The sequence below is a fragment of the Pholcus phalangioides genome, unplaced genomic scaffold, assembly GCF_987345545.1.
Source record: "Pholcus phalangioides strain wild (caught in Gottingen) unplaced genomic scaffold, Ppha-v1.0 ptg000029l_1, whole genome shotgun sequence".
NCBI lineage: Eukaryota > Metazoa > Arthropoda > Arachnida > Araneae > Pholcidae > Pholcus > Pholcus phalangioides.
In genome coordinates this window covers 8,533,248-8,557,497 of record NW_028301619.1, presented here as the reverse complement: position 1 = coordinate 8,557,497, position 24,250 = coordinate 8,533,248, and the positions used below count along the sequence as shown (strand labels likewise).

Genomic DNA, 24,250 nt, shown 5'->3' with positions numbered 1-24,250 from the left:
AATTCGATATTAAGTCCATTTTTTATCCTCACGTAATAGTATATCATAAAAAAACAGAAAACGTCATCAAAGCGTTTCGATGGTATCGAGGAAAAAAAAGAAGAGAAGATATGCTCTATCTCTCTCTTTGCTCTTAATCTCTTAGAAAGCATTACCTACTACTGATTAAGAAAAAAAAATTTCTGTATGTACAAAATACATTAAAAAAAATGAAAAATCTGAATGGAAAAAAACCGCCAACGAAATAAAAGTTTTCTATGGAAGTTTGGGAAAGCTGGCAAAATAATTGGCGCGAACTTTTTGTTTCTTGGCAGCGGAAGTTTTAGTTTTGCTCCGCGTTGTCCGGCGGCAAACGTTGGTCACGGTGATAAAGTGACCACTATCACCATGAAATGAACGCCTTGGACCGTTAACGAAACAAATCGAACTTTTATCGGTAAGTCAACTCTTACGTGTCTAAGAAAAATAGCGGGCAAATGAAATCGTACATTTATCGATAAGAGCCGAAGGAACAGGTGAGCTCATTTGCATTTTCTCGCTCCTACCTTTTAACGTGGTAAAACTATGCTCTTGTAGAAATATAATTGAAATAAATCAATGGTTAAAAATATTATTTTTAACCATTGATTTATTTGAAATTTTTACGCATAGACAGTATTTGATTGTATACACTATCCTATGCCAGAGTACAAAGGTTTACGTATCTCCAATACTTTTTGCAAATTAAAAAAAAAAATGGATGACATCAATGAAATTGAATGAAAATTGATTCAAAATAAAGGAAATTCTTTAGTTAGGGCCGTCTTTAGAGCATCATGGGTCCCCGGGCCAAGTGATTTTTCTGAGGCCCTACTAGGCAAATTCTCGAAAATTTCAATCAGATCTCATTTTTGTGAGGCCCCCGGGCCGTGCCCGGGTGGGCCCATACCTTAAGACGGCACTGTCTTTAGTTCACATAAAATGATGAAAACTATTTGAGATGCATTCTTAAATACTTGGGTTATAAATTTTGTTTTTATTTTTTAAAAATTATTTATTAATATAATTTTTTAATAAAAAATGTTTAAACTTTTTTTTAAATTTAAAATTTAACCCATTTGTGTCCGCGAGTATTTTTTTCTGAAAAAATTTGCAAGACATACGTTTTCTTGTTAAGCTGTACTCAAATGAGTATACTGGGTACAAATGGGTTAATTTTAGATAAGATTGATATTAACTCAATTTTTTACATCCTTTTAAGAACTGAACAGTTTTCTATATTTTGAATCAATTTCTACTCAATTTCATTGATGTCATGCTATTCATGCTCGCAAACTGTTAAAAATGCTAAAAGTATTGGAGATATGTAAAACTTTAAACTGGAATAGGATAGTAAATATACGATCAAATATAAGTGGAAAAATTTTTAAATAAATATATAAAGGGTTAAATATAATATTTTTAATAATAATATTTTATTAGAGTATAGTTTTTCACCATGTTAAAAGGTAGGAGACCCCTTAACATAATCACAAACATAAAAATAATTACCTTTATAAGACTCCATAGTTTAGCCGGTCTTATCAAAATTTATTGTAAGTCTCTTGCTGAAGATCATTAAAATTATCGAAACAAACATTCATAAAAAATGGACTATATTTTAAGAAATTTACTTCAAATTATAATCACTGTATTTGATTAAAAATATCCTTTTTGCTTAAATATTGTTTTTGCGATTTAAATGTATTTTATATGAGGGTTTTTTTTTTCAATTTTATTGCCTAATTTTAATTATAAGGATAATTATAGGACCTATGTTTCCATCTTACTCACAGAATGCTGAAGTTATTAATCATCCTGTACTCCACTGATTCTCAACCTGTGGGACGTGACTTCTTGGGGGCTTGAAGTAAAAAATACTGCTAAATGATAAACTAATTACATTGAAACAAAAATAAGGAAAAATATTTTCCAATGATATCACAAAAAAAAGTTCTTATAAATGAGCTTTAAAAAGCCAAAGGAAAAAAAATTCAAGAACAATTACTTAGATCCCTACTTCGGAATTTAAAAACAGAAATAGTGAGTACATAGTCGTAGATTTCTTAATTCACAATGAGAATCAGTTGTGTTTTGGTAGAAGATGCGTGTGTATTTTTGGTTTATATACAGTGTGTCCGGAAAGGGTTACTAATGCGGCCTTTATCTCATCAACCGTCCGTCGTAGAGGTGTAGTTTCAATTTAAAAAATGCTTAAAAGGCGTTCAAAAATTACCCTGCACCAGTATTCAGAGTGAAAATACAGTGTATGGCAAAATAAAAAAATCTAAATTTTTTAAACGGTCCCCTCGTCCTCTAACTTTCAATCAAAAAGTTGTTGCCCTGTCTCTCCTGAGGCAAACAAAAAAAAAATTCCAAGTGTCAAGTTCAATATTCACCGAAATGTAATATTCAAATTCAAAAATCTGAGAAAAGGTGGAAAAGGACAGCGTAAATAATGGAAAGGAACGCTGTCCGTTATTTTTTGCTGTTCTTTCATAACTTTTCTCAGATTTTTCAATTAAAAAATATCTTAGCGAATATTGCACTTAGAAACATGGAACTTTTTCTGTTGGCTTCAGGGGATACAGGGCAACAACTTTTTAATTGGAAGTTAGAGGAATAGGAGACCGTATAAAAATTTAGATTTTTTTTATTTCGTTACACATTGTATTTTCACTCTCAAAACTTTGGAACGCCTGTGCAGGATAATTTTTGAACGCCTTTTGAGCATTTTTTAGATTGAAATCATACCTCTACGACGGACGGTTGATGAGATAAATTCCGCATTAGCACCCCTTTCCGGACACACTGTATATAATTGGATGCATTGTTGTGCGGTTTTCAATAATTATTCCCCGAGACTCAAATCCTGTTGTGTATGCAAATATGAATTTTACGGATGTATTAAAAATACCAGATTATATTGATATCTCAGATTATTGAAATTTCAGATTATTAAAAATGAAGTTTAATTAATAGAGGCAGACCAAATTCTTATAAATAAGCTATAATGTACATATTATAAATACGTAAATAAAGTAAACTAGTGGCTTCCTTCAACCTTTAAAATCTAAAATAAATGTTTTGCAACAAGATGTTCCGCATATTTTATATCCGTAAAATGTCTATTTCTATGTATAACAGGACATCAGTCTCGGGGAATAATTGTTGAAAACCGCATCACAATGCATCCAACTAAACAAAATACACTACACACACATACCGTCTACTAAACTATTGATCTGGGTATTCTTGAATTGTTTGATTTTTTTATTCGTCTTGGTCTTATCAGTAAGACCAGGATTAAACTATAAAAGTTTTAGAAAAGTTCTTTTATACAAATGTAACCAATAATAGGCTTATTTGTATTTTTCAAGTTCTGTAAAAGATATTTTATCAAACTTTTATAGTATGATCCCGTCCTAACAACGATCGTACATTTCATTAAAGACTTTACTTATGATTTTTGGTTTGTGTTATTTCATCAATAGGTTTTTCTATTGGAGCATTTACTTCACCGACCAGTCACAAGTTCTCTGATCTCAGTATGTAAATTACGAGTTTTGTAAATTTCATTTTCATCCTTATTGAAATCTGTTCATATTTTTATTGTATTATCGGGGATACCGTAGTTTATTTTAGATCAATTTTCTATATCATAGTAAATTTTCCAGTGTTTTGCATTGTGCGAGAAATCTAAAAATAAAATACACGTCCTTTTCAAAAACTTAGACTGCCCAGAAATTTACGAGACCCGTTCATGAAATGCTCAATCTGGAAAACATAAATGAAGGGTACGTTTGTATAATTTGTATTTTCATCTTCTAAGAGATTCTTCTTTAGCATATCGGCGGCAAAAAAATTGCATGAAGTAGATTGAATGTTTCTTAAAGTGTCAAATTACTTTTTCCTCTGTTTCATAAAATAGAACCCAAAAATTGTTTCAAAAAATTAGAACATTTGACGTTAAAATGGATTATTACGTGAATACTTTCATGCAAATTTACATCAACTTGATCGAATTAATGTTTTATTTTTCCTTGTTATGCATGTAAATCCAGAATCGTTCAATCTTCTCAATGCGGGTAGAAAAGCGGGACATTTCTGCAAACTCAAAATTACGCGTGCATTTGGTAGGACAGTATGACGAAACGCGTGCTGATATCGTACGAATACATTGTACTGTGGCCATCTTTGGCCTTGACCATGGATTTTATGCATCAAAACATTGAATTGATGTCTCCGGCATAAATCTGGATCGTAACTCAGCCATGAATCCCATCGTCGCTGTTTTAGAGCCGATAGCAGCTGGTTTGCATTTTTTTTTTAGCACGACTCCGCAATCTCTTGATAATATCAGCATCAGGTTTAATCATCAGATATCACCGAAATATCGATGATGTTTGATGGACATTACCAAATTGTTGGTCCAATCTTCGTTTTCCATCTTCAAGTCTTCAACTGCTGGAACCAAAAAATAGAGACTAATGCATCAGAAGAATTCTCTGGATAGAGGTGTACATTAGGCTTTCTACCTTTTGATTCCAGAAGTTGAAGACTTGTATGGAGATGGAAATTTTATTTGCCATCAAGATTTTGACTATGTCTAAGAAGCTATATTGATGCTGCAGCAATTTACATATGCAAAATCATCAATCAGATTGTGGAATCGTGCTTAAAAAAAAAGCTAATCAATTGCAAACCAACTGCTATTGCCTCTAAAATAGCCACGATGGGATTCATGGTTGAGGTCCGATTCATATCTGTGCTGGAGACTTATCAATTCAATGTCTTGATGCATAAAATCCATGGTCAAGGCCAAAGATAGACACAGTACAATGTATTCGTGCCATATCAGCCTGCGTTTCATCATACTGCCCTACAAATGCACGTGTAATTTTGAGTTTGCAGAGATGTCCCGTTTTTCTACCCGCATTGCGAAAATTCAACGATTCTGGGTATACATGCACAACAAGAAAAAACGTAAAACACGAATTTGATCAAGTTGATGTAAATTTACATAAAACGGATAATAAATATTAAAAAAAAAAAATATTTTCAAGTTTTTTGCAGCCGGAGAAGAACCTCTTAGAATATGAAAATACAAATTACAACCGTACCCTTAATTTGGGCTTTCCAGCTCGAGCATTTTCATGAACTGCTCTCGTAAATTTCTTTGGTATTCTAATTTTTTGAAAAAAGGACGTGTACATATAAATTATTTATTGTTAAATACATACAGTATTTAATAAAGTAAAAAAAACTTTAAGTATTGATTGAATACTTATTTATAGCTTGCATGATATTCACCAGAATATATTGATTTTCCCCCCAAAACACTGCAACGCACTTTGTGGAAAATTATTTCGATTAAGTTCTAATAAAAATTGTCGTTATCGGCACATAAATTCTTTTGTTTCGAACGGACATTAATTTATATATTTAAATAAAACTTGCATAAAAAAATTTTCCTAACGGTTAACTTTCTACTCACTTAACATAACATTCATTAACTGAAGTCATTGTAATAGTTATTCATTTACTCGGTTTAATCAAATCCTAGCCAGTAGACCAAAACATGGTTGTATCAACGAAGACAGCTTAGTACGTGACTCGAATGTTGCGATGCTGTTACGGTAATTGCTTTTTACATGTGAACAGCTTTCAATGAAAATGGGTTATTTTGTCGTCTGGGTTTGGTTGATACCTCTTTGCTTTTCGAAATGGATGTCATGACGTTGGTGGAGTCCAAATGGATGAATTACAATTTCACTATTGAATGAAAAAATTACATACTTTTTTGTCATATGGAAAATTTAACGTATATCCAGTAGATGCAAACAGAATAATTAATGGTGAAAAATACAAATAGCAAATGAATAAAAGTTATAACCAATGATAAAATAGCCTACTGTAAATGCACAGATTTTACGGGAAAAACTTAGCTGATAGTATTTTCCCACGGGATTGGAAACAGCTTACGTGATCCTCAACATTTTAACCCTCAAATGCTCTATTTTTTTTTTTGAGCAGATAATTTTTTTATACTTAATGCGGATATTGAAAGCCGGAAAAATCATTTAAAAAAACCTATTTAGAATAAATTATTGAGACTCGGAAAATATACGAATATAACACACTGAATATATCAAGTATTCATTTCGTTAATTGAGACATATCTACCAGCAAATTCAAAATGTAAAATGGAAAGAATGTGAACTCACCTTATGTGTGTAAAGGCGATTCTGAATTTTTATCTTCAAACTAAGCTGTAGTAATGAACGTTCAAAGAACCCTTTGCCCCTTATACGCGTTCAAGGGTTAAACGTCGTCTCAAGACCGAAACACACTACACAGACCTGACGTGATTTCACGTCATGTTAGAGACGTTGTGAGTTCTGATTAGTGAAAATTCTGTGACGTGGGAGAATTCAACGTCACATAATTTAATCCTTTAAACTACTGGCCATAACTTCGGTCTATAAAAAAACGAACATTTTTATAGCCTTTAAACTACGGGCTAGTAAGTTTGATGAGCTTTTTTATCTGGATAATTCTGAAAACTATCATTTAGTAACAACTTATGAATATATAATACACCTTCGAATAATCAGCATTGTTTTATTCCGAGCTCGAACGATCGTGCGGGTGAAATACTTAACAAACATTCATGTTTTCAAAAATTCCCCGGTCTTAAAGGGTCAGGAAGGAAAAAGTCTTGTTTGTCTATTATGCTAATACATATGGCTGAACTTATTAAAGAGGTGCGAAGGTTGCAGCCACACCGGGCTGCAAAATATTATAGATTTTAAAACGTGGTTCTCTCTCAAACACCGTCACAACGAATTTCATTTCAACTTAAACTACTAAAAATTCAATTGTGTTTATAGATTTGAGAAATAAGAGCCTTGCGTTCGATTACCAAATAGACACAAGACCCTCCCACTTCCCCAGTCAGGAATTTTAGCAAACCTCCTAGTTTAGTTTTATTGGAAATTTAAAGAAAAAGTTTACCCCCCCCCCCCAACCTTATTGGTTAGAGCCCCGTAAGCCTTGTGATGGTGAAATGTACAGATATTACAAAGGGTTGTGAGATAATTAACTCACCAAGTGAAATTAAAATCTCGGGAGACAAAAAGTTGAAACTATAATGCCATAATTTTAAAACTAATAAAGTCATGAGAAAAAGTAATGACTCATTTAAAGAGAGCACGAATGAAAGAGTTTAACGAAATGAGGCCAAATGGCATGTGATCCCGACATCATCATGTTGGGTTAGCGCAAATTTCGTTTCGGAGTAACTAAAAGTATTCGCTAAAAAAGCTATGTTATATAACTTCTAAACTAATAAACAAATAGTAAAAGCAATAACTGATTGCAGAAAAAAAAAAACAGTGGCTAGTGTGAGTTACTAAAAATGAAATAAGCTAAAGCAAAGGTTTTCTTGACCTTTCTTAGGCATGAACCAAAATCAACAACACGATCAACTTTGCGACGCATCGGTTTATTTAGGCTTGAAAAATGCTCATTAAATATTCCTAAAGAATATATTTTGTTTTCGAAATTTTTGAAACCAGTCAGTAAGATCTGAACGGGTGGGCCAACGAGGCCTGAGCCAGGGCCTTCGAATCAAACAGGGGCCCAAAATTATCGAAAGCTTGTTTCGAATTCTGAAATTTATTTTTTCTGTGATTTATGAATTTCTATTAATTCTGGAATTAATTCCTTCAGTAATTTCTGGAATTTTATTGATTCTGAAGTTTATTCCTTTCATAATTTCTGAATTTTTATTAATTCTATAATAATTTCTCTTTCACCAATTTTCAATTATTCCTCTCCTTATTTTTCAATTCTTTTTTTAATTAATTCAGGAAATTATTTCATTTCTTATGGAATTATGTGTTTCTTTCATTAATTGCAAAATCTCGTCAAAAAATCATGAAGCTTCATTAATTTTTGTTTAGGGGCATTCATATTTTCTTATAGATATTTTTCAGCATTCTGAAATGATATTATGCATTTTTGAATGCCGACATCTTCCCTCATCCAAAAAATATGTAAAATCAGATATAAAGACAGAGCCCCCGACCCTCCAAAAAAAAAGACGTCTGGGTTACAGCTCAGGCCGAAGAAATCGTTAAGCCGCCCCCGAAACCCGTGGCACAACAAATGGATTCATAACAGCAGCGGTTCTCAAGCTTTTTTGACCCTTTCTGGTATATCATTTCTATAGCGGATCCCCGTAGGTCTATTTTTCATTTATTCATCGGTTACTGACTTATTTTTACAATTCAAGAATATTTATAATTATTTTTTCAAATTTACTGTTTTTATTTTTATTTTTCTCGAGCGGCCGCGGAGCCCCCGGGAGTTCACACGGAGCCCTTAGGGCTTCGCGGAGCACCGGTTGAGAACCGCTGCATAACAGGATTGTACGACCCATCTCAGAAGCCTTCGTGACCCAAGTTTAGGTCTCGATCTCTGATCTAAGGAGATGCAACCATTGCATTAAACATGCATAAACATGCTTATCCTCGGATTATGGTTTGTTACTTGTTAAATGCTTTCATGTCCAGATACCTCACGCTATCATCAGCAGTCGGTTCTACAAAGACGTATTTGTACTACATCAGAAAAAAAAAACGATTGATATTGCAACTTTTTTTATTTTATTAATATTCTAATTTGTATGGGTTTTCTGTTATCTCTATTCACAGGTTACAGATCTACGAAGGCTGTGAAAAAAGTGTCAACAATATCCTGCGATGCAATATTCAAAGCAATATGAGGGATGCCTAAATTTCGCCAGACTCTACTCTTTATCATAACAGCAATGATAGCTTTCACGTTTTTCTGTTACATGATAGGATCAACCAAGCGTATGTTCCCGTACAGGTTGATGACTGTTGACAGAATCAGAGAACTCAATGTTATCGCAACGAATCTATCTAGACTTGCTTTATCGACAGAAATGGAATCCGAAAAGTTAAACAGAGACGTTCAGAGTTTTTTACGATTCATGGAGAAACATGCCGATCAACTAAAGACGCGGTTCTCAACCAGGAATATTTCCAAAATAAAATAGTTTCTTTTTGAAACTTTTTTAGTAGTTGTTTCGTTCTTTATGTATAAATGAACGTATTTATTATAGTAACTATAATACCCGGCGCTGCCCGGGTTTTCTCCATGTAATGGAACCGTAAGAGAAATGACAAACCATTGTGAAGTAATAAGTATGTCTGAAAGCATAGTTTGGGAATCACGGTAACCAATGTAAACATTCCAAAAGTCATTGTTGAGGAATATGAACCATTGTTGTCTGATAGTTTTTCGGATATATCATTCATAGCACTCAGATATGTCATTGATGTTGTATAGTTATTAAGCCGTCAACAAAAAAATTCAACGTTTTCTAAGTGCAATATTCACCGAGATATTTGAAATTCGAAAAATGGAGGAAAGTTGAGAAAAAACACGAAAAACTGACGGAAAACGCTTTTTACCTACATTATAATGCTGTTTTTTCCCAACTTTTCTCCGTTTTTATTTTTTTATTTTTTGTACGAAGTGTCCAACAATCGACTGACAGTTTTCAAAAAGGGATGCCACGAAAACGGTGACAGATATTGAAGTCATCATATCAATTTCAAAATCACTTTTGAAATCGAATACTTTATTGCCTAATTGGCATTCAGAGACATTCATTTATTATGTTTTATAACATAAGCTATTAAACTAAGATTTTTCAACAGAAAGGTTCGCAAGTAAAATACCATACGCCCTGTTACCTATGAACCCTGTATACCCTCAATCAAATAAATTCAAGATTTTAGGCATATTGCATGATAACTCGCCCATGCAAATACACACTTCCTAATATAGTACAACAAAATATGTCCATCTTTAAGTTCTTTTTTTTGTTTTTCTTCTGGGAAGTGAAAACCTGAAGATTTAGTAGAACTGAACAAATCAGGGTGTACTCTATTGAAACATGATTCTAATATAACTTTGGATGAGTGTAAAGTTCATGAAAAAATTGTGTATCAAAGATACAGTAGAATGAAGCTTCAAATAATTTTTTACGTGGTAAATAGTCATGAACTGTACCATTTTTCTGGATCAGTATTGGACGGTTACATTTTTATTAGTGGGATTTCCGAGTGAAACCACAACAGCTGATAGCTCATTCAGAAAAACTGATGGCTTGATGACCGAGAGTTGGAAAGCTGTGACCAATAAATGTTCAACCCCCCTTAAACATTTCCATTCTTAACTAGAGTGTCCGAATTCAAATACAGCATAAGTCAGAAGTAACCGTGAGATGGCTGGTATAAATAACTGAATATATCATGTCCTTCATGGACAAACAATTTCAAAATCACATTTAAAGTTGAATTCTTTAATGCCTAATTTTTTGGCATTCAGAGACATGCATTTATTATGTAATTTGTAAGCTATTTTAAACTAAGATATTTCAACAAAAAAATAACTTTCAAATATTTAAGGTACAATGTATGCAATAGAAGTAACAAACTAGTCAGGTGTGCATTTCGTGAGAATCTTCTGTTAGGAAGAATATAAGGATATATCTTATATTTAATATTAAAATATATTGTAGAGAAATTTCTTAAAATTTCAAAGCTTGTTGGCTAAAATTGGAAATGAATATCCTTCCTACAACGAACTACGTATTTATTTCGTCCAGAGCTGAATTCTGTAAATAAATCTTCATGTTACAGTGTTTCAAAAGGAACTCAGCTGTTTATTAAATTTTCCTCCAGAGTTTTCTTTCTTTCATCATTGGCGTTGTATGAAGTACCTACTCAGTAGGCCTTAGACATGGTTGTTCAACGGCAGGCCATTTACTTTTTGTGTAATATTGACTTCATTTTGCAAAATATCTCCGCAAAGCGACATATTTAAAATGATGAGAACCAATTAAAGAATTGTAAGGTAAAATGTATCGATAAAATGAAAAGGAAACATAGAAAGGAAGACGTACAAAAATGCCATGCATTTTATTGAGCACTGCATGATTAACTGTTTGAATTTCCAGTTTGAATAAAAGATTTACATTTTTTTTTCGCTATTGTACCATTTTCTGGATCAGTATTGGACGGTTACATTTTTATTGGTGGGATTTTCGAGTGAAACCACAGAAGCTGACAGCTCGTCCAGAAAAACTGATGGCTTGACGACCAAGAGTTGGAAAGCTGTGACAAACAAATGTTCAATAATTAAGTTCAGAAGATGTTTAGAAGCACTTGCGGTGGACGATGCTGGGTCCAGCTTCATCGTATTCCTGTTTGGAGATCCACATCTGCTGGAAGGTGGACAGTGAAGCCAAGATGGAACCACCGATCCAGACGGAGTATTTCCTCTCGGGGGGAGCAATGATCTTGATCTTCATGGTGCTGGGTGCTAAGGCTGTGATTTCCTTCTGCATACGGTCAGCAATACCGGGGTACATGGTGGTGCCTCCGGACAAGACGGTGTTGGCGTACAGATCCTTACGGATATCAATGTCGCACCTCATGATGGAATTGTAGCTGGTTTCAGCGATACCGTGAGATTCCATACCAATGAAGGAAGGCTGGAAAAGAGCTTCGGGGCATCGGAAACGCTCGTTACCAATGGTGATGACCTGACCGTCGGGCAATTCGTAGGACTTCTCTACGCTGGAGGATGAAGCAGCGGTTGCCATTTCCTGCTCGAAGTCCAGGGCGACATAGCAAAGCTTTTCCTTGATGTCACGGACGATTTCCCGTTCAGCTGTAACATACAATAAAACGAATTGTTAGAAAAATCACGATGACCAAACACATCTTATCAATAATATAAACGAACGGGCTCTATCAAATACACGTACGGGCTCATCTCCGCAACGAGAAAAACACCGTCCGGAGCGAAACACATTAGGTAAAATAATTAGAAAGCTCTCGAGATTCATTATGGACATGCTCTCGTCGTGATCAAGAAAATAATAGCTTCATCGAATGAGCTGTAATCAGCTAAATATTTTAGGAAATAAAACTTTTAACAAGGAACCTGTAAGGAACGTTGAGGCTCTATTTCGTGATTTAATGACATATAGAAATATCTCGACTATTCATTCTTTTCTGATCAATAAATCTTATTGCTCAAATATTACTTTGATTTTAGTCCATAGTTTCAGTTTTATTGGGAGAAATATAATTTCATTATTAATAATGAAAAAAAAATTGAAAATGTTTTTTTTCGTGAGAAGATTTTGAGTTCGTCTCACCTGTGGTGGTGAAGGAATAACCACGCTCAGTCAAGATTTTTCGCAAGTAGTCAGTAAGATCTCGGCCAGCCAAGTCCAATCGGAGGATGGCATGGGGAAGAGCGTAACCTTCATAGATTGGTACAGTGTGAGAAACACCATCTCCGGAGTCAAGCACAATACCAGTGGTCCTACCGGAAGCGTATAGGGACAGAACGGCTTGGATAGCGACGTACATGGCAGGGCTGTTGAACGTCTCAAACATGATTTGAGTCATCTTTTCCCTATGAAAAAAACAAACATTATGACACAAGCCCTCGCAAAATTATCACGAACAGAAATTAACCCTATAAGCGGCATATCAGAAATTGCTAAACCCTCTATAAAACGACGTATCTTTATTAATTAAGTAGCCTTTCTTCGATTTTCAACAAGTGCAAAGTAAAAGGTACGGGAAGAAATTAAGAAATCAACTTTACAAAATATCTGGGCTTGTCAATGCCAAAATAAGAGGCCTTTAAAGAGGCGAGATATCTCGTCAGTGCCGCTTAAATGGTTAAAATGACGTCCTCTTATAAAAAAATAAAAAAAATACGCCTTTTTAGTCCTCATAAAAATAAATTTAATTTCCACAGTAAAATTTTTTCCAAATTATAAAATTATTTCTCTCTCTCTCTTTGTTAAACTTTTTACTTACTGAAATATTTTTTGTAGCTTATTGATTTTAATTTACGAAGAAACCGCAAGAATGTAAAAAAAATAATTACTCCTATTACGAATGAATTACATTTAACGGGATATAATAGATTAAACTTTTTTTTCTAAATATGAAAGCAATTAGTGATTTCAGGATAAACTTTCATTGATTCAATTTAACGCGGGTGTAAAAAATATTTTATAAGTACCTGTTGGCTTTTGGGTTCAATGGGGCTTCAGTCAGAAGAACTGGGTGTTCCTCTGGAGCAACTCGGAGCTCGTTGTAGAAGGTGTGATGCCAGATCTTTTCCATATCGTCCCAGTTGGTGACAATACCGTGTTCAATGGGGTACTTCAGGGAGAGGATACCTCTCTTGCTCTGGGCCTCATCTCCTACGTATGTGTCTTTTTGACCCATACCGACCATGACACCCTGTATAGAAGATAAAATGAGAAAATACATAAGATAAACGTACGCGCTCCGGGGAAAAAATATACACACAATAAAATCCTATCATTTTTTCTGGATAGATTCTGTTAAATGCGACAAAATTATCGGGGCGTTAACTAAAAATATTAACCTCACACAGCTCTGGTCTTGTAAAAAACACGCTTTTAAACCAAAGCCGTATCGAGATGGGGGACCAGAGGTCCGCCCAACCCCCAAAATGTTAGAAAATGACGGATTTTTATGAAATAACACGGTTAAATCGTTTTATGATTTTGGTTCCCTACCCCGGAATACTAGTCATCCTCTCCGAAATAATTTTTTTGTTACAGCCCTGTTTCAAACAACTGAGTGTAATGAAGTTTAAAATTAAATATTTAGAATAATTGTTAATTTTTATTCTTAAATTTTTCTTTGCTAAATCATGAAATATTTTGTATCAATTTTTTTAGATTTACCAACATTTTTCTGCAAACGTTCAACAAACCAGCCAAAGTATAGAAAAAGCGGGAAAATATCACTGAGTCAGCGAAACTCTAAACTCATAAACCTCAAGGCAATCAGACCATTTACAATTTTTGCCAACATATCGGACATTAGAATAACCAATGTCTGAGACTAAATTATCAACGTTGTATTTATAAACTTTTGTAATATTTGTTACCGGATGGCGTATTTTAAATACTAAATTAGAATTATTTTAACTTGAAACAGATTTTGAAATGAAAAGTGGATTTTTTGTGAGTTTGAACTACAATTAATAATTACCTGATGGCGAGGTCGTCCGACGATGGATGGAAAGACAGCTCTGGGAGCGTCATCTCCAGCGAAACCGGCTTTGCACATGCCGGAGCCATTATCAACAACTAAAGCAGCAACTTCGTCGTCACACATGTTTATTGATTAGCTGTAACGAAATATAAAAAAAAACATTATACAGTCTGTCAATAAAGTTCCGGCACAACTCAATCGGTAGTAAATTGCCGGAGGCAATATCTCCGGCAATAGACCGGAGTTGAGCTTGGTTTGAAAGAAAGAAAACTGTCAATAAAACAGAATATTTATTCAGCAAAACTTAATTCTTTTAATGCCAATTGTTGAATAAATCACCAATTATAATAACGAGAATGTTATTCCGTTTAACCTTTTGCGGTCGTATGTCGAGGAGAAGCCGACATAAGTCCGCATCAGAAAACAACGGTACTTCATTATTACAACGGCCTCTTACGATTACAGGAAGGCCCTTGTGAATTCAGCTTCTCGGCGAAATTCATAAGCCATACAAAAACTGCAAAGGGACAAACATCTAGGGGCCTTCCTCATTACTGGGGAGGCGCTATAAAGTACGAACTGTACCAACCAAGTGCCAAAAAAAAACTTCTGGATCGCAAACGGTTAAGACTATTGCAACAGTTTCTGCAATAAAATTATCAAATTTTATGACAAATAGATTTGACCGGTGACGTTGTCGATCAGCATTGAAAAGAATCAAAATAAACATTTTTCAAGTAAAAAAATATACTAATCATTTCACATTAAATGAAATCCCAATACCAAAGAAAATAGAATACCATTCTTGGTGTTGTGATTTCATCTTCCACTAGGGTATTTAAGGCTTGCTTATCTATATGACAAATATCTTCCATTGTACCCCAAAGTTTTTGTGTAAAACTTCTTTTCCCATTGTCCATCACTCAGCCAAGTTGCCTCGCAACATTCGAGCAACTCAACAAGAGAGAAGTTTTACTCGGTGGATGTCTTAAAATAAAGACCAGTCGACAATTTTATGAAATTAAATACGCAAAATGATATTTTTTAAATATTAAAAGAACATCAAAAATCACTTAACATTTTTGATCACTTGCTTTTTGTTTCGAAAAAACTTCTTGGAACTTGATTCAACTTTCGTTAAATCGCAACCACACAGATGGTGGAAAATTTTTTCGATAAATATCAATTCATTTTGCTTGACATAAAGGTCGACATTTGAGGGCCAGTGGCCAAAATATTTCAACGAATAATACTCTGGTAAAATGAAATAGGAAAAGAAGCCTATAATTTTGGAACTTTCTTATGAAGTTTGAATGAAAAAATTGCCAAAAACTTTGTAACTTACTTTTTTTTTCTCAAGGCAAAAATGAATAATATATTTACCTGATTCTTACACGCAAAGTAAAACTTAGGTATCGTATCATTTAAAATTTAACTTGTAAAACGAAAACTAAAAGTGCAAAGCGAATACAAGTACCACACTACAGAAATTCTTGGTAAGCTCTCGGGTTTGTAACACCGAAAATTCACTAAGACTTTTAATGTGTTTATGGTAGTTATATCCTCTTTCTATCAAGTATAAAAGAAGCACATCATGAATTTTGAAAATTCATACCATACATCCAAATTAAGAAAAAAATTTGCAACATCAATTTAAAATGTATTAATATATTTAAAATTTCGCTCAAATTATAATTACAAATTTTAATAGCTCAAATTATCGTTAAAATTTTAAATAGGATTATGACGAGCAATTCTAGCTTATTCTTAATTACTTGCTCTTAGTTGATATGTATATATATATAAGTTTTGTATTTTATATAATATGTATTGTACTGTATAAACTATCCTGGATTTCATTTTGACATAAATTACGAATATTAATTGAAAATACAAATACAAAATCTGAGGCCACAACAGCAAAGAAAGTAAGTTAAAAAATATTGAGAAGTATTGAAATTACTTAGAATTCAAAGCGTGAAAATATTTTAACTTAAAATATTTTATAAGGGGTACTAAAACTTTTTTTTAACTTAGAACATTTTTCAAAAATATTCCATGAGGTACTTGAAGCTTGAGAGATTATCAACTTGGAATAATTTTTTTAAAATATTTTATATAAAGGTACTAAAATTTTTCAAACTTAAAATATTTTTCAAAGATATTTCACGAGGTACTTGAAGCTTAACGTTATCAACTCACGTTTATGGAAAAATGAATAAAAAGTATACTTAGAGTATGTAGATAAATGAATAATCCTTAGCAGTCCAGCACTTTGCTTCTCAGGACATCGCATAAGTATTCCTCACCAAGTGGTGCACTTATGGTGGGTTCTCCTTAGGATCCCCACTGTGACTGCTGTTGCAGCCAGCCAGAGTAGATTGCTATTCGAAAACTATGTACCATCCTGATGCAGTTCGATATAAATCCAGATCGGTATAATCCAGTTTTTGGAAACACTTGAAAACGAGGAAGCGTTAATATCCTTCGAAGCAATGTGCTGGGCATCCAAAGAAGTCATCCATCCAAACCTACCTTGGAGGACTTAATCCACAGAGGCGTCGGATGCTCCTGAGAGTGCGAGTGGATCACTGCTGGTGCTTTCCGACTCGAGCACGTAAGTTTTTATACGGACTTCACCACGTGACTTCCTCCGCCCTTTTTTTTAGATTCATTGTTCTTTGCTCACGGGCCTCCGCATCCGTATAGGGACTCCAACACTGACAATGCGCCGGCTGCAGCTATTTCGGGATTCACCATGGCCAAAGTAGGATAGTGCACTCGCTCTAAGGGGATTCGCTGGCGAGGAAAAGTCCTACAAGGGTTGGTTTCGTCTGTTAAGGAGGAATTTGGGTCGGGGCTGTTCTTAGTTGGCCTGATGTAGGCTACAGAGGGCGTGCGGTGGAAAGAACAAGATACCAAATGGAAGCACATCTGCTTGCCATCACCGCCTCGTGATGTAAGAATATTTCTTACGCACGCACAAAAGAAAACATTTGACACTTTTTTGTTTTCGTACACAGACGGAAATGTCAACAGGAAGACATCGACCTACAGACCAAAATCGCATAGCAATGAACCACGAGACATTTAGCCAAACTCGTGATGGATAGAAAACGAAACTCTCATACACGAACATATAAAAAATACTACTACAAACTATTGATCGCATTGTTCTTATTCAAAAAAATCTGTTGTTTTTCTTTGGTCAATTGGACCAGGGTTCGGAATTGGCTTGGGATCTTAGATTTTAGAATAGTTAATGAAGGGAATAGGCGTAATGACGACGATGGCGGCAGTACAGTGAATTTCACTTTTCGCACCAATACAGGAATATTTATATTTCTTTAATTAACACTGGATTGCTCTCAATGTCGAGAAAATTCTGGAATTGTCAATTTTCATCAATTCTGGAATCCTGAACTTTCCTAAATTCTGGAATCCTGAACTTCCCTAAATTCTGGAATCCTGAACTTTCCTAAATTCTGGAATCCTGAACTTTCCTAAATTCTGGAATCCTGAACTTCCCTAAATTCTGGAATTCTGAATTTTGATCAATTCTGGAATTCTGAATTCTCATCAGTTTTGTGGAATTCTGAATTCTCATCAATTTTGTGGAATTCTGAATTCTCATCAATTTTGTGGAATTCTGAATTTTCATCCAATCAGAATTCTGAATTTACATCTAAAAAGAAACACACAACAACACTGTTTCGGAAATTATCGTTTTTCTTTAAAAAATTCCGAATTTTCATCAATCTTGAATTATGTCTTTCATTTATTCTGAATTTCCATGGGGATGCTGGAATTATCTCTGTCAATTACTTTTCTTATTTTTGAAATTCATGATTCCGAATTTTCATTAGTTCTTCATTTCTTTCATTAGGTCATAATTTTAATTGGCTTTGAAATTATTTCTTTCAAATACAGATACAAATACAAACACAAAGGCCTTTCGTCAACTTAAAATTTTCTTCAGTTCGAAATTTTAATTAATTTTTTTTTTGCTCATTTTAACGGGTCTATATTTTTCGTATGGATATTTTTCAGAATTCCGTATATTTTGTAATAATGTATGAATTTTTGGATGCCGATTCTCGTTTCCTACAGAATACATAAAATCGGGGCTAAGGGGCCCCGAAATTATTAAGACGCCTCTGACCCAGCTTTTATTTTCGCACCGGTCCCCGCGTCTAGCAAGGACCACTTTCCAATAATATAAGCCTCCCGGGGGTCCGTGGATCAATTTTTATATAAAAACCATACTAACATATTTTTCATAGTGGGATATGGAAATGTTCATGTTTTACATGTTCTCTTAAATGCGTTTCATTGATGTGAGACCATATATTGTGAAATGAGTGTCAGTGTCAAGTGCACAAATGTTCGTGTTGCGTTGATTCTGATAGATTCTGATAAATTGTGAATTTTCACCCCAATTCCGGAATTCTGAGTATTCATTCATTCTGGAATGCTGAATTTTCATTCATTCTTCAAAATTCTGCATTTTCATCCATCTAGGAAGACACGTTTCGGACTTGTTTTTTTAACAACTTCTGAAGTTTCATCAATTCTGGAATTATTTTTTTCATTTATTCTGAATTTCGCGGGCTATCAACTCATACTGAGGTACGTATTTATAATTGTGAGATAAAATCCCCCCCCCCCCCCCGCAGATCTGCAAGTGCTTCTCATGTTCGTCTTATTAGAAGATGTTCAACTCGGGGCCCCATTGGCCCCGAGTTGAACATGGGTAAACATAATTGAAGAATTTATTAATTCTGGCATTATTTATTTTGTAATTGTCAATTTTAATTAATTCTGAAATAATTTTTATCACGAATTCCGAAAAATTTTCTGATTAATTTTGATCCGAAATCACTTGAAATGATTCCGTAATTAGTTATTTTGGTAATTCTGCAATTATTTACTTCTCAATATATCTTGAAATCATTTCTTTCAAGAAATATGAAATTATCCATTTTTTATCGTGATATAATTTCTATCACAAATTAAGAAATTACTTCTGTCATTGATTTTATAAGTTAACTAGTTAGTTTTTAAATTATTTTTTTCACCAATTCTTAAATTATTTGTTTCGATATTCCAAAAGTTATTTGTTTCAGCAATTCTGTAATTTCTTTTCTTTTGAAAATTTAGAAATTATTTCTTTCATTAATTCTAGAATTGATCGTTTTTCAATGTTTTCAACCATTTTCTAAAAATGGTCGGCGGGACACGGCGAAAAGCTCAGAGTGCCAAATGTGGCCCGCGGGTCACGCGTTAAAGAACCCCGGATTACGGTCATAAATTCATCAATCTATTGGTGAAAATTCATTTGATCTCTCTGTACGATAGATTTCCAAAACAAATGCTCTGATTAATTGCTGTAGGTTAAGGATAATCAGTCATTTTTTATTATCCTATTTCGAATAGAACCCTGTGTTCTCAGTTGAGCAATCTTAAACAGTCATGCAATGTCTTGCTCGATAGATTCTATTATCCATTTCATTAGCCTAGGGAACTTAAGTGTGCCTTCAAGGCACTTGAAAAGATTGAGAACCACTGTTTTACAATACAGTCAAACTCGGTTATAACGATAGACGATTCCGCGAATTTTTGTCGCGTTATAACTAAGGTTTTGTTACAACCAAGGTTGACGTTTTCAAGATCTTTTTCGATGTAAAATGTAACCAGATGCAATCAAAATACTGTGCATGAAGTTGTTATTTCGTTATGACTTGGGTGACCATGTTTTATCGAGAAAAATACGGGAAATAGGGTTCATAAATACGAGACATCGTTTCACTGTATAATTCTAGCCAAAAATTTTACCAATTGTCGGTGAAATCGCTGAATATCGCTCATGTAAATAACCCTTAGCGAGAAATACTGTGATACAGCAAGTATGCAGTAATTTAAAATGTATTTCACGGGAAAAAAAATTTAACACAGTAAATATGCAAGATGAATATTTAGTCGTATCAATTATTACACAATTTATAAATTATGAAAATTACCTTCATCCACAAACGGTACATTTTTATAAAGGAAAAAGTAAGAAATGACAAAATAATGGAAAAATGGGAAAATTGATCATTTTTGTCGCACCACGGTCGTTTTCTGCACACGAGGGCTAATTAGACCGAGAACTACAATTTATTGCCGATTCCGAACAGCAGTCTTGTTTTCTATACTCATCCGAGAGGTTGGTGTGCTAACCCCTCGATGGGGTACTCCATGCAGTAGCAATTTTTTAAGCGGTCATGTCACCGTTTTGTGTTGTACCCCTGTGTCAAGAAGTTTTCTGACATGGACGAACCGGGTATCGAACTCGCGACACCTCTAAACATCCTTTGGTACTTTAGGTGCGTATCTTATCGAACTGGGCTACCGCGCCCGGAAAAATGGAAAAATACGGTAATTTCCCGTATATACGGGTCATGTCAATGAGACGCAAGACGGAGTGTCGCGCGAACATGTAATAAATTTATTTTTATTAATGCAAGAACAATAGACAAAATAATGTTTCGTTAATGTGATGAGCTGTGATTGCGGGAATTTCTGGCAAAATCACCATGAAAATAAAGCAAAAGCGACAAAAAATGTGTTGTAACATCCGAGTTCGTAGTGTTTTCATCGAGGTTATGAGCAAGGTTCATTAACATTAATCTCTATGGGAATCAGTCTGGACAACCAATTATTAACGTTATATACGAGGTGTCGTTATATCCGAGTTTAAGTGTATGTATGGCCTCATGAAAAAAAGGCCAACTAGAGATGCCCAATAATGAACCTATTTATTATTCATTTATAATTTTTTCTCTATATATATTCACAAGAAAGTCAATGAAGTGAGAAAGCCAGAAGTCTTTGTTAGGGGGTCTATTAAAACCCTAGGCTGGAAGAGTACCTGCCTGAATGTGTGTTAATGAGGCGAAGACATATATTTTCATGTGTGACATTTATGAATTGAAAGAACCTTTTTTAATTGAACAAAAACAAGACATCTGTACAAAAGACAATAAAATAGAATCAGAAACAGTAACGAGAGAAAAAATAAATTCACAATATAACACCTGAAGGGACTAAAGTGTCTGAATAAGCATGGATTCTTTCCCATGGCCGTCATATGAGCATCATGGGCCCCCGGGCCAAATGATTTTTCTGAGACCCTACCAGGCAAATTTTCAAAAATCTCAACCAAATCCCATTTTTGTGAGACCCCCGGGCCGTGCCCTGGTTAACCCATGCCTTAAGACGGTACTGTTCTTTCCTACGTCACAAGGGTTGCTCAAGTTGTTGTTTCGTATAAGTCGCATCAGTCAAAATAGCCATGAAACAGACTCCAGACAGCCAGATGAAACGCATTAAATGTATAGTTTAAATTTCAGATAAAACATTTCTTTCCAATTTTTTTTTTAATTATTTCCCCCTTTCTCCCCTTTCGCCGCTGTAGGAGCAGCGCCCCGTGCGGCCGCACAGACATAGGCGGAGATAGACACTTGAAAGCCTGGGGGGGGGGACACGATGATGATGATGTCAATTCATATATACACATGTACATTAGATCAGTCGACTCCACCTTTGACGTTGGGGGAAGGGCAATGCCCCATGCCCCCGTACCTCCATCCCCCTACCTACAGCCCTAGAGTCATCCCCGTTACGTCAGTGATTTCCAAAACGCGGTGTATGGCAACGAGGTTTCATAAGTAGTTATTAATGGGTGCACAGGATCTTTATGCTAAATTCACGCATTTTCAATGCAGACTCAATATCAGGTGCAGCAAAACCGCATCTTTTCAGTGATTATATGTATCCGGGTTGTTAAAATTTCACACGAAATCAAAAATTTTGATTTTTTTCCTCAAAAATATTGAACCTCTTAACAACGGAAACCTCCCAATAACGATCCCATTTTCTCGGTCCCGTTAGTGGCCGTTGTTGGGAGGTTTCACTGTATTTTAATCCCGTTTTGTGACCCCTAAAAGTTTTTTGCTCGATGCGGCCGAATCCTTCATACCTGCCTTTAATTATGTCTTGGAGTTTTTTCATTTTATAACTCTTGCCCGTATGGCCATTCACATTATACAGGGTGTCCCATCAAGACCGCCCAATCTCTGTACAGCCAGATTGGGGTCTACAGGTACAGTATGGGTCGTACAGGTACAGTTCTTTGGGCATTTTTTATGTATTCCAATCGAGGAATCTTGCTGTGCAGAGTTTGGGCGGTCTTCATGGGACACCCTGTATAGTTAACCCTCGATAGTCCCAGTGTGTGTTTGAATATACATGGCAAATACAAGGTCAAAAATCCTATTATACCTATTTATTTTCTCAATTTTTTTTCCGGTATTTTAGAAAGTACATCTTTTAGTGTCATTTCAGTATAAATATACGGCTATGTGAATACAATACTTTTTATCTAGAAGGACTTGACTCCTTGTTGGCGTTATTTTTTGAGAGCTGCTGTAATTTTACGTGTTCAGAGATTTATGAAACTGCACGAAATCGAGGGGATTGAAAATATAAAAACTTTTCAACAAGCAAGATTTCATCTAATAATACCCAATAAATTTTGTAAGGGGGCTGAGCCCCCCCCCCCCAATAATTTCTGAAAAAACAATACAATGCACCTTCTATTTCCTGCGTACGCGCTTGAGTCCCGTATATACGGACGACCAGCAACTTTCAGCTCCTCCAATGTTTTCTTCATGTCGGCGTCTCTGTGTACTGTATTACGGGTACTTATATCGGGGTACGATCTCAAATTTGTTAACATTATATCGGGGGTCCGACTATATTCATCACACATACTAGACTCATTTGGAATTTTATTTCATATTTATCAAACTCACCAATTACACTAGGGTATTACGCATAATCACGTATAATCACCTCTAATTTACGCATAAAGGCGATAAATTGTAGGTATTTATCAAATTTACCAACGACACTTGGTTATTATGCAAAATCTCAGGTAAAAGTGATAATTTTTTTAGTGTTTATCAAATTTATCAACAACGCTTGGATATTATGCATATTCGACGGTAAAAGTGATAAATTTATCAAGCTTACCAAGACGATTGGTAAGTATGCATAATAACCGATTTATCACATTTACTGTAACGTATCAATGAAAAAAAACCGCTTTATAAATTCAATGTAAGCGGTTGGAATTGCGAGAGAAGAGGTTGAAAAATAGCCGAGTCAACTTTCTTGAATTAGTTTGAGGGAGAGAAGGTAACGAACTCTGGGATGAAAAGAAAATAGAACCATTTCTTCCTCTTTGAACCTTTTTTTTGGTCCCCTTGGAGAATCGTTTACTTGTGTCTTAGTTCAGCCCTGAAATAATTTGTGTTGGAGTAGATGCCTCCCCACTTTCCATAATAAGGCACAGTTCCTCCAGTTGTCCAAATTTAGTCAGGTTCATCCAAACGGGAGGAGAAATTCGCCTCCCGAATGCACGTCACAAGAAGGCTATGAGTGGAAAGCTTCAGCTAAACTTTGCTCCTCGGCTTTATTTTTAGCATCGGCCCTTACCCAACCCCAACCAAATGTTTGGCGGACAAGAAAAAACTGCTGTGGACTCACGTGACAACACGCGAGGTTCAAGCTTTCACGTAGCGTGACGTGAGATTCTGGGGATGGTACCACGAAATAGTACCTTTTTGTTTTAATGTTATTTATCGCTATTCGTTCCTCCACCACCCTTTGCTCATGAGCACGTCTGCGTCATGTTGAGAAAAAACGTGGCTGCCGCTATCTTGTAGTTGTGTCTAAGCTTATACACTAACCCTATTGGCAAGAATAGCATGTCCTGATAGTGTTTACGAATTTCTAACATTGGATCCAGGCTCGATAGAGCGCGTTTAGGAGCTGTCAAAACGAATCGATACTTTTTATTAGTTTAGAAATAGTGTCGAAAGTCGAAAATGATATTAATTATATCAGGATCAGTTTATCGTCCATAACATATCCTCAAAATATTTAAAATTCTGGAGAATTAGCTTTTAATTAGTCATCCGTTGCCGATGCCATGGGGAGTCTTTATTGAATATATGAGCCAT

The 24,250-nt window shown here is 34.9% G+C and overlaps 1 protein-coding gene and 1 long non-coding RNA gene across 3 annotated transcripts; one reads left to right on the top strand and one right to left on the bottom strand.

Moving 5' to 3' along the window:
• Positions 1–302: 302 nt before the first annotated feature.
• LOC149067649 (uncharacterized) lies at positions 303–9,123 on the top strand. Of its 2 annotated transcripts, none has more exons than XR_016195323.1 (3): positions 303–436; positions 3,513–3,566; positions 8,739–9,123. It is a non-coding gene; the product is annotated as an uncharacterized LOC149067649 (long non-coding RNA). The 2 variants fall into 2 exon arrangements; XR_016195322.1 differs by having other exon boundaries at positions 313–515; positions 8,739–9,116.
• Positions 9,124–11,016: 1,893 nt separating this feature from the next.
• Positions 11,017–16,767, bottom strand: LOC149067648 (actin-4). The gene is made up of 5 exons (XM_089252578.1): positions 16,716–16,767; positions 14,178–14,316; positions 13,171–13,394; positions 12,287–12,549; positions 11,017–11,793 (listed from the first exon to the last, which is right to left on the bottom strand). The coding sequence occupies exons 2-5, from the start codon at positions 14,301–14,303 to the stop codon at positions 11,276–11,278; spliced, it is 1,131 nt and encodes a 376-aa protein (XP_089108704.1). The 5' UTR covers positions 14,304–14,316; positions 16,716–16,767; the 3' UTR covers positions 11,017–11,275.
• Positions 16,768–24,250: the final 7,483 nt, after the last annotated feature.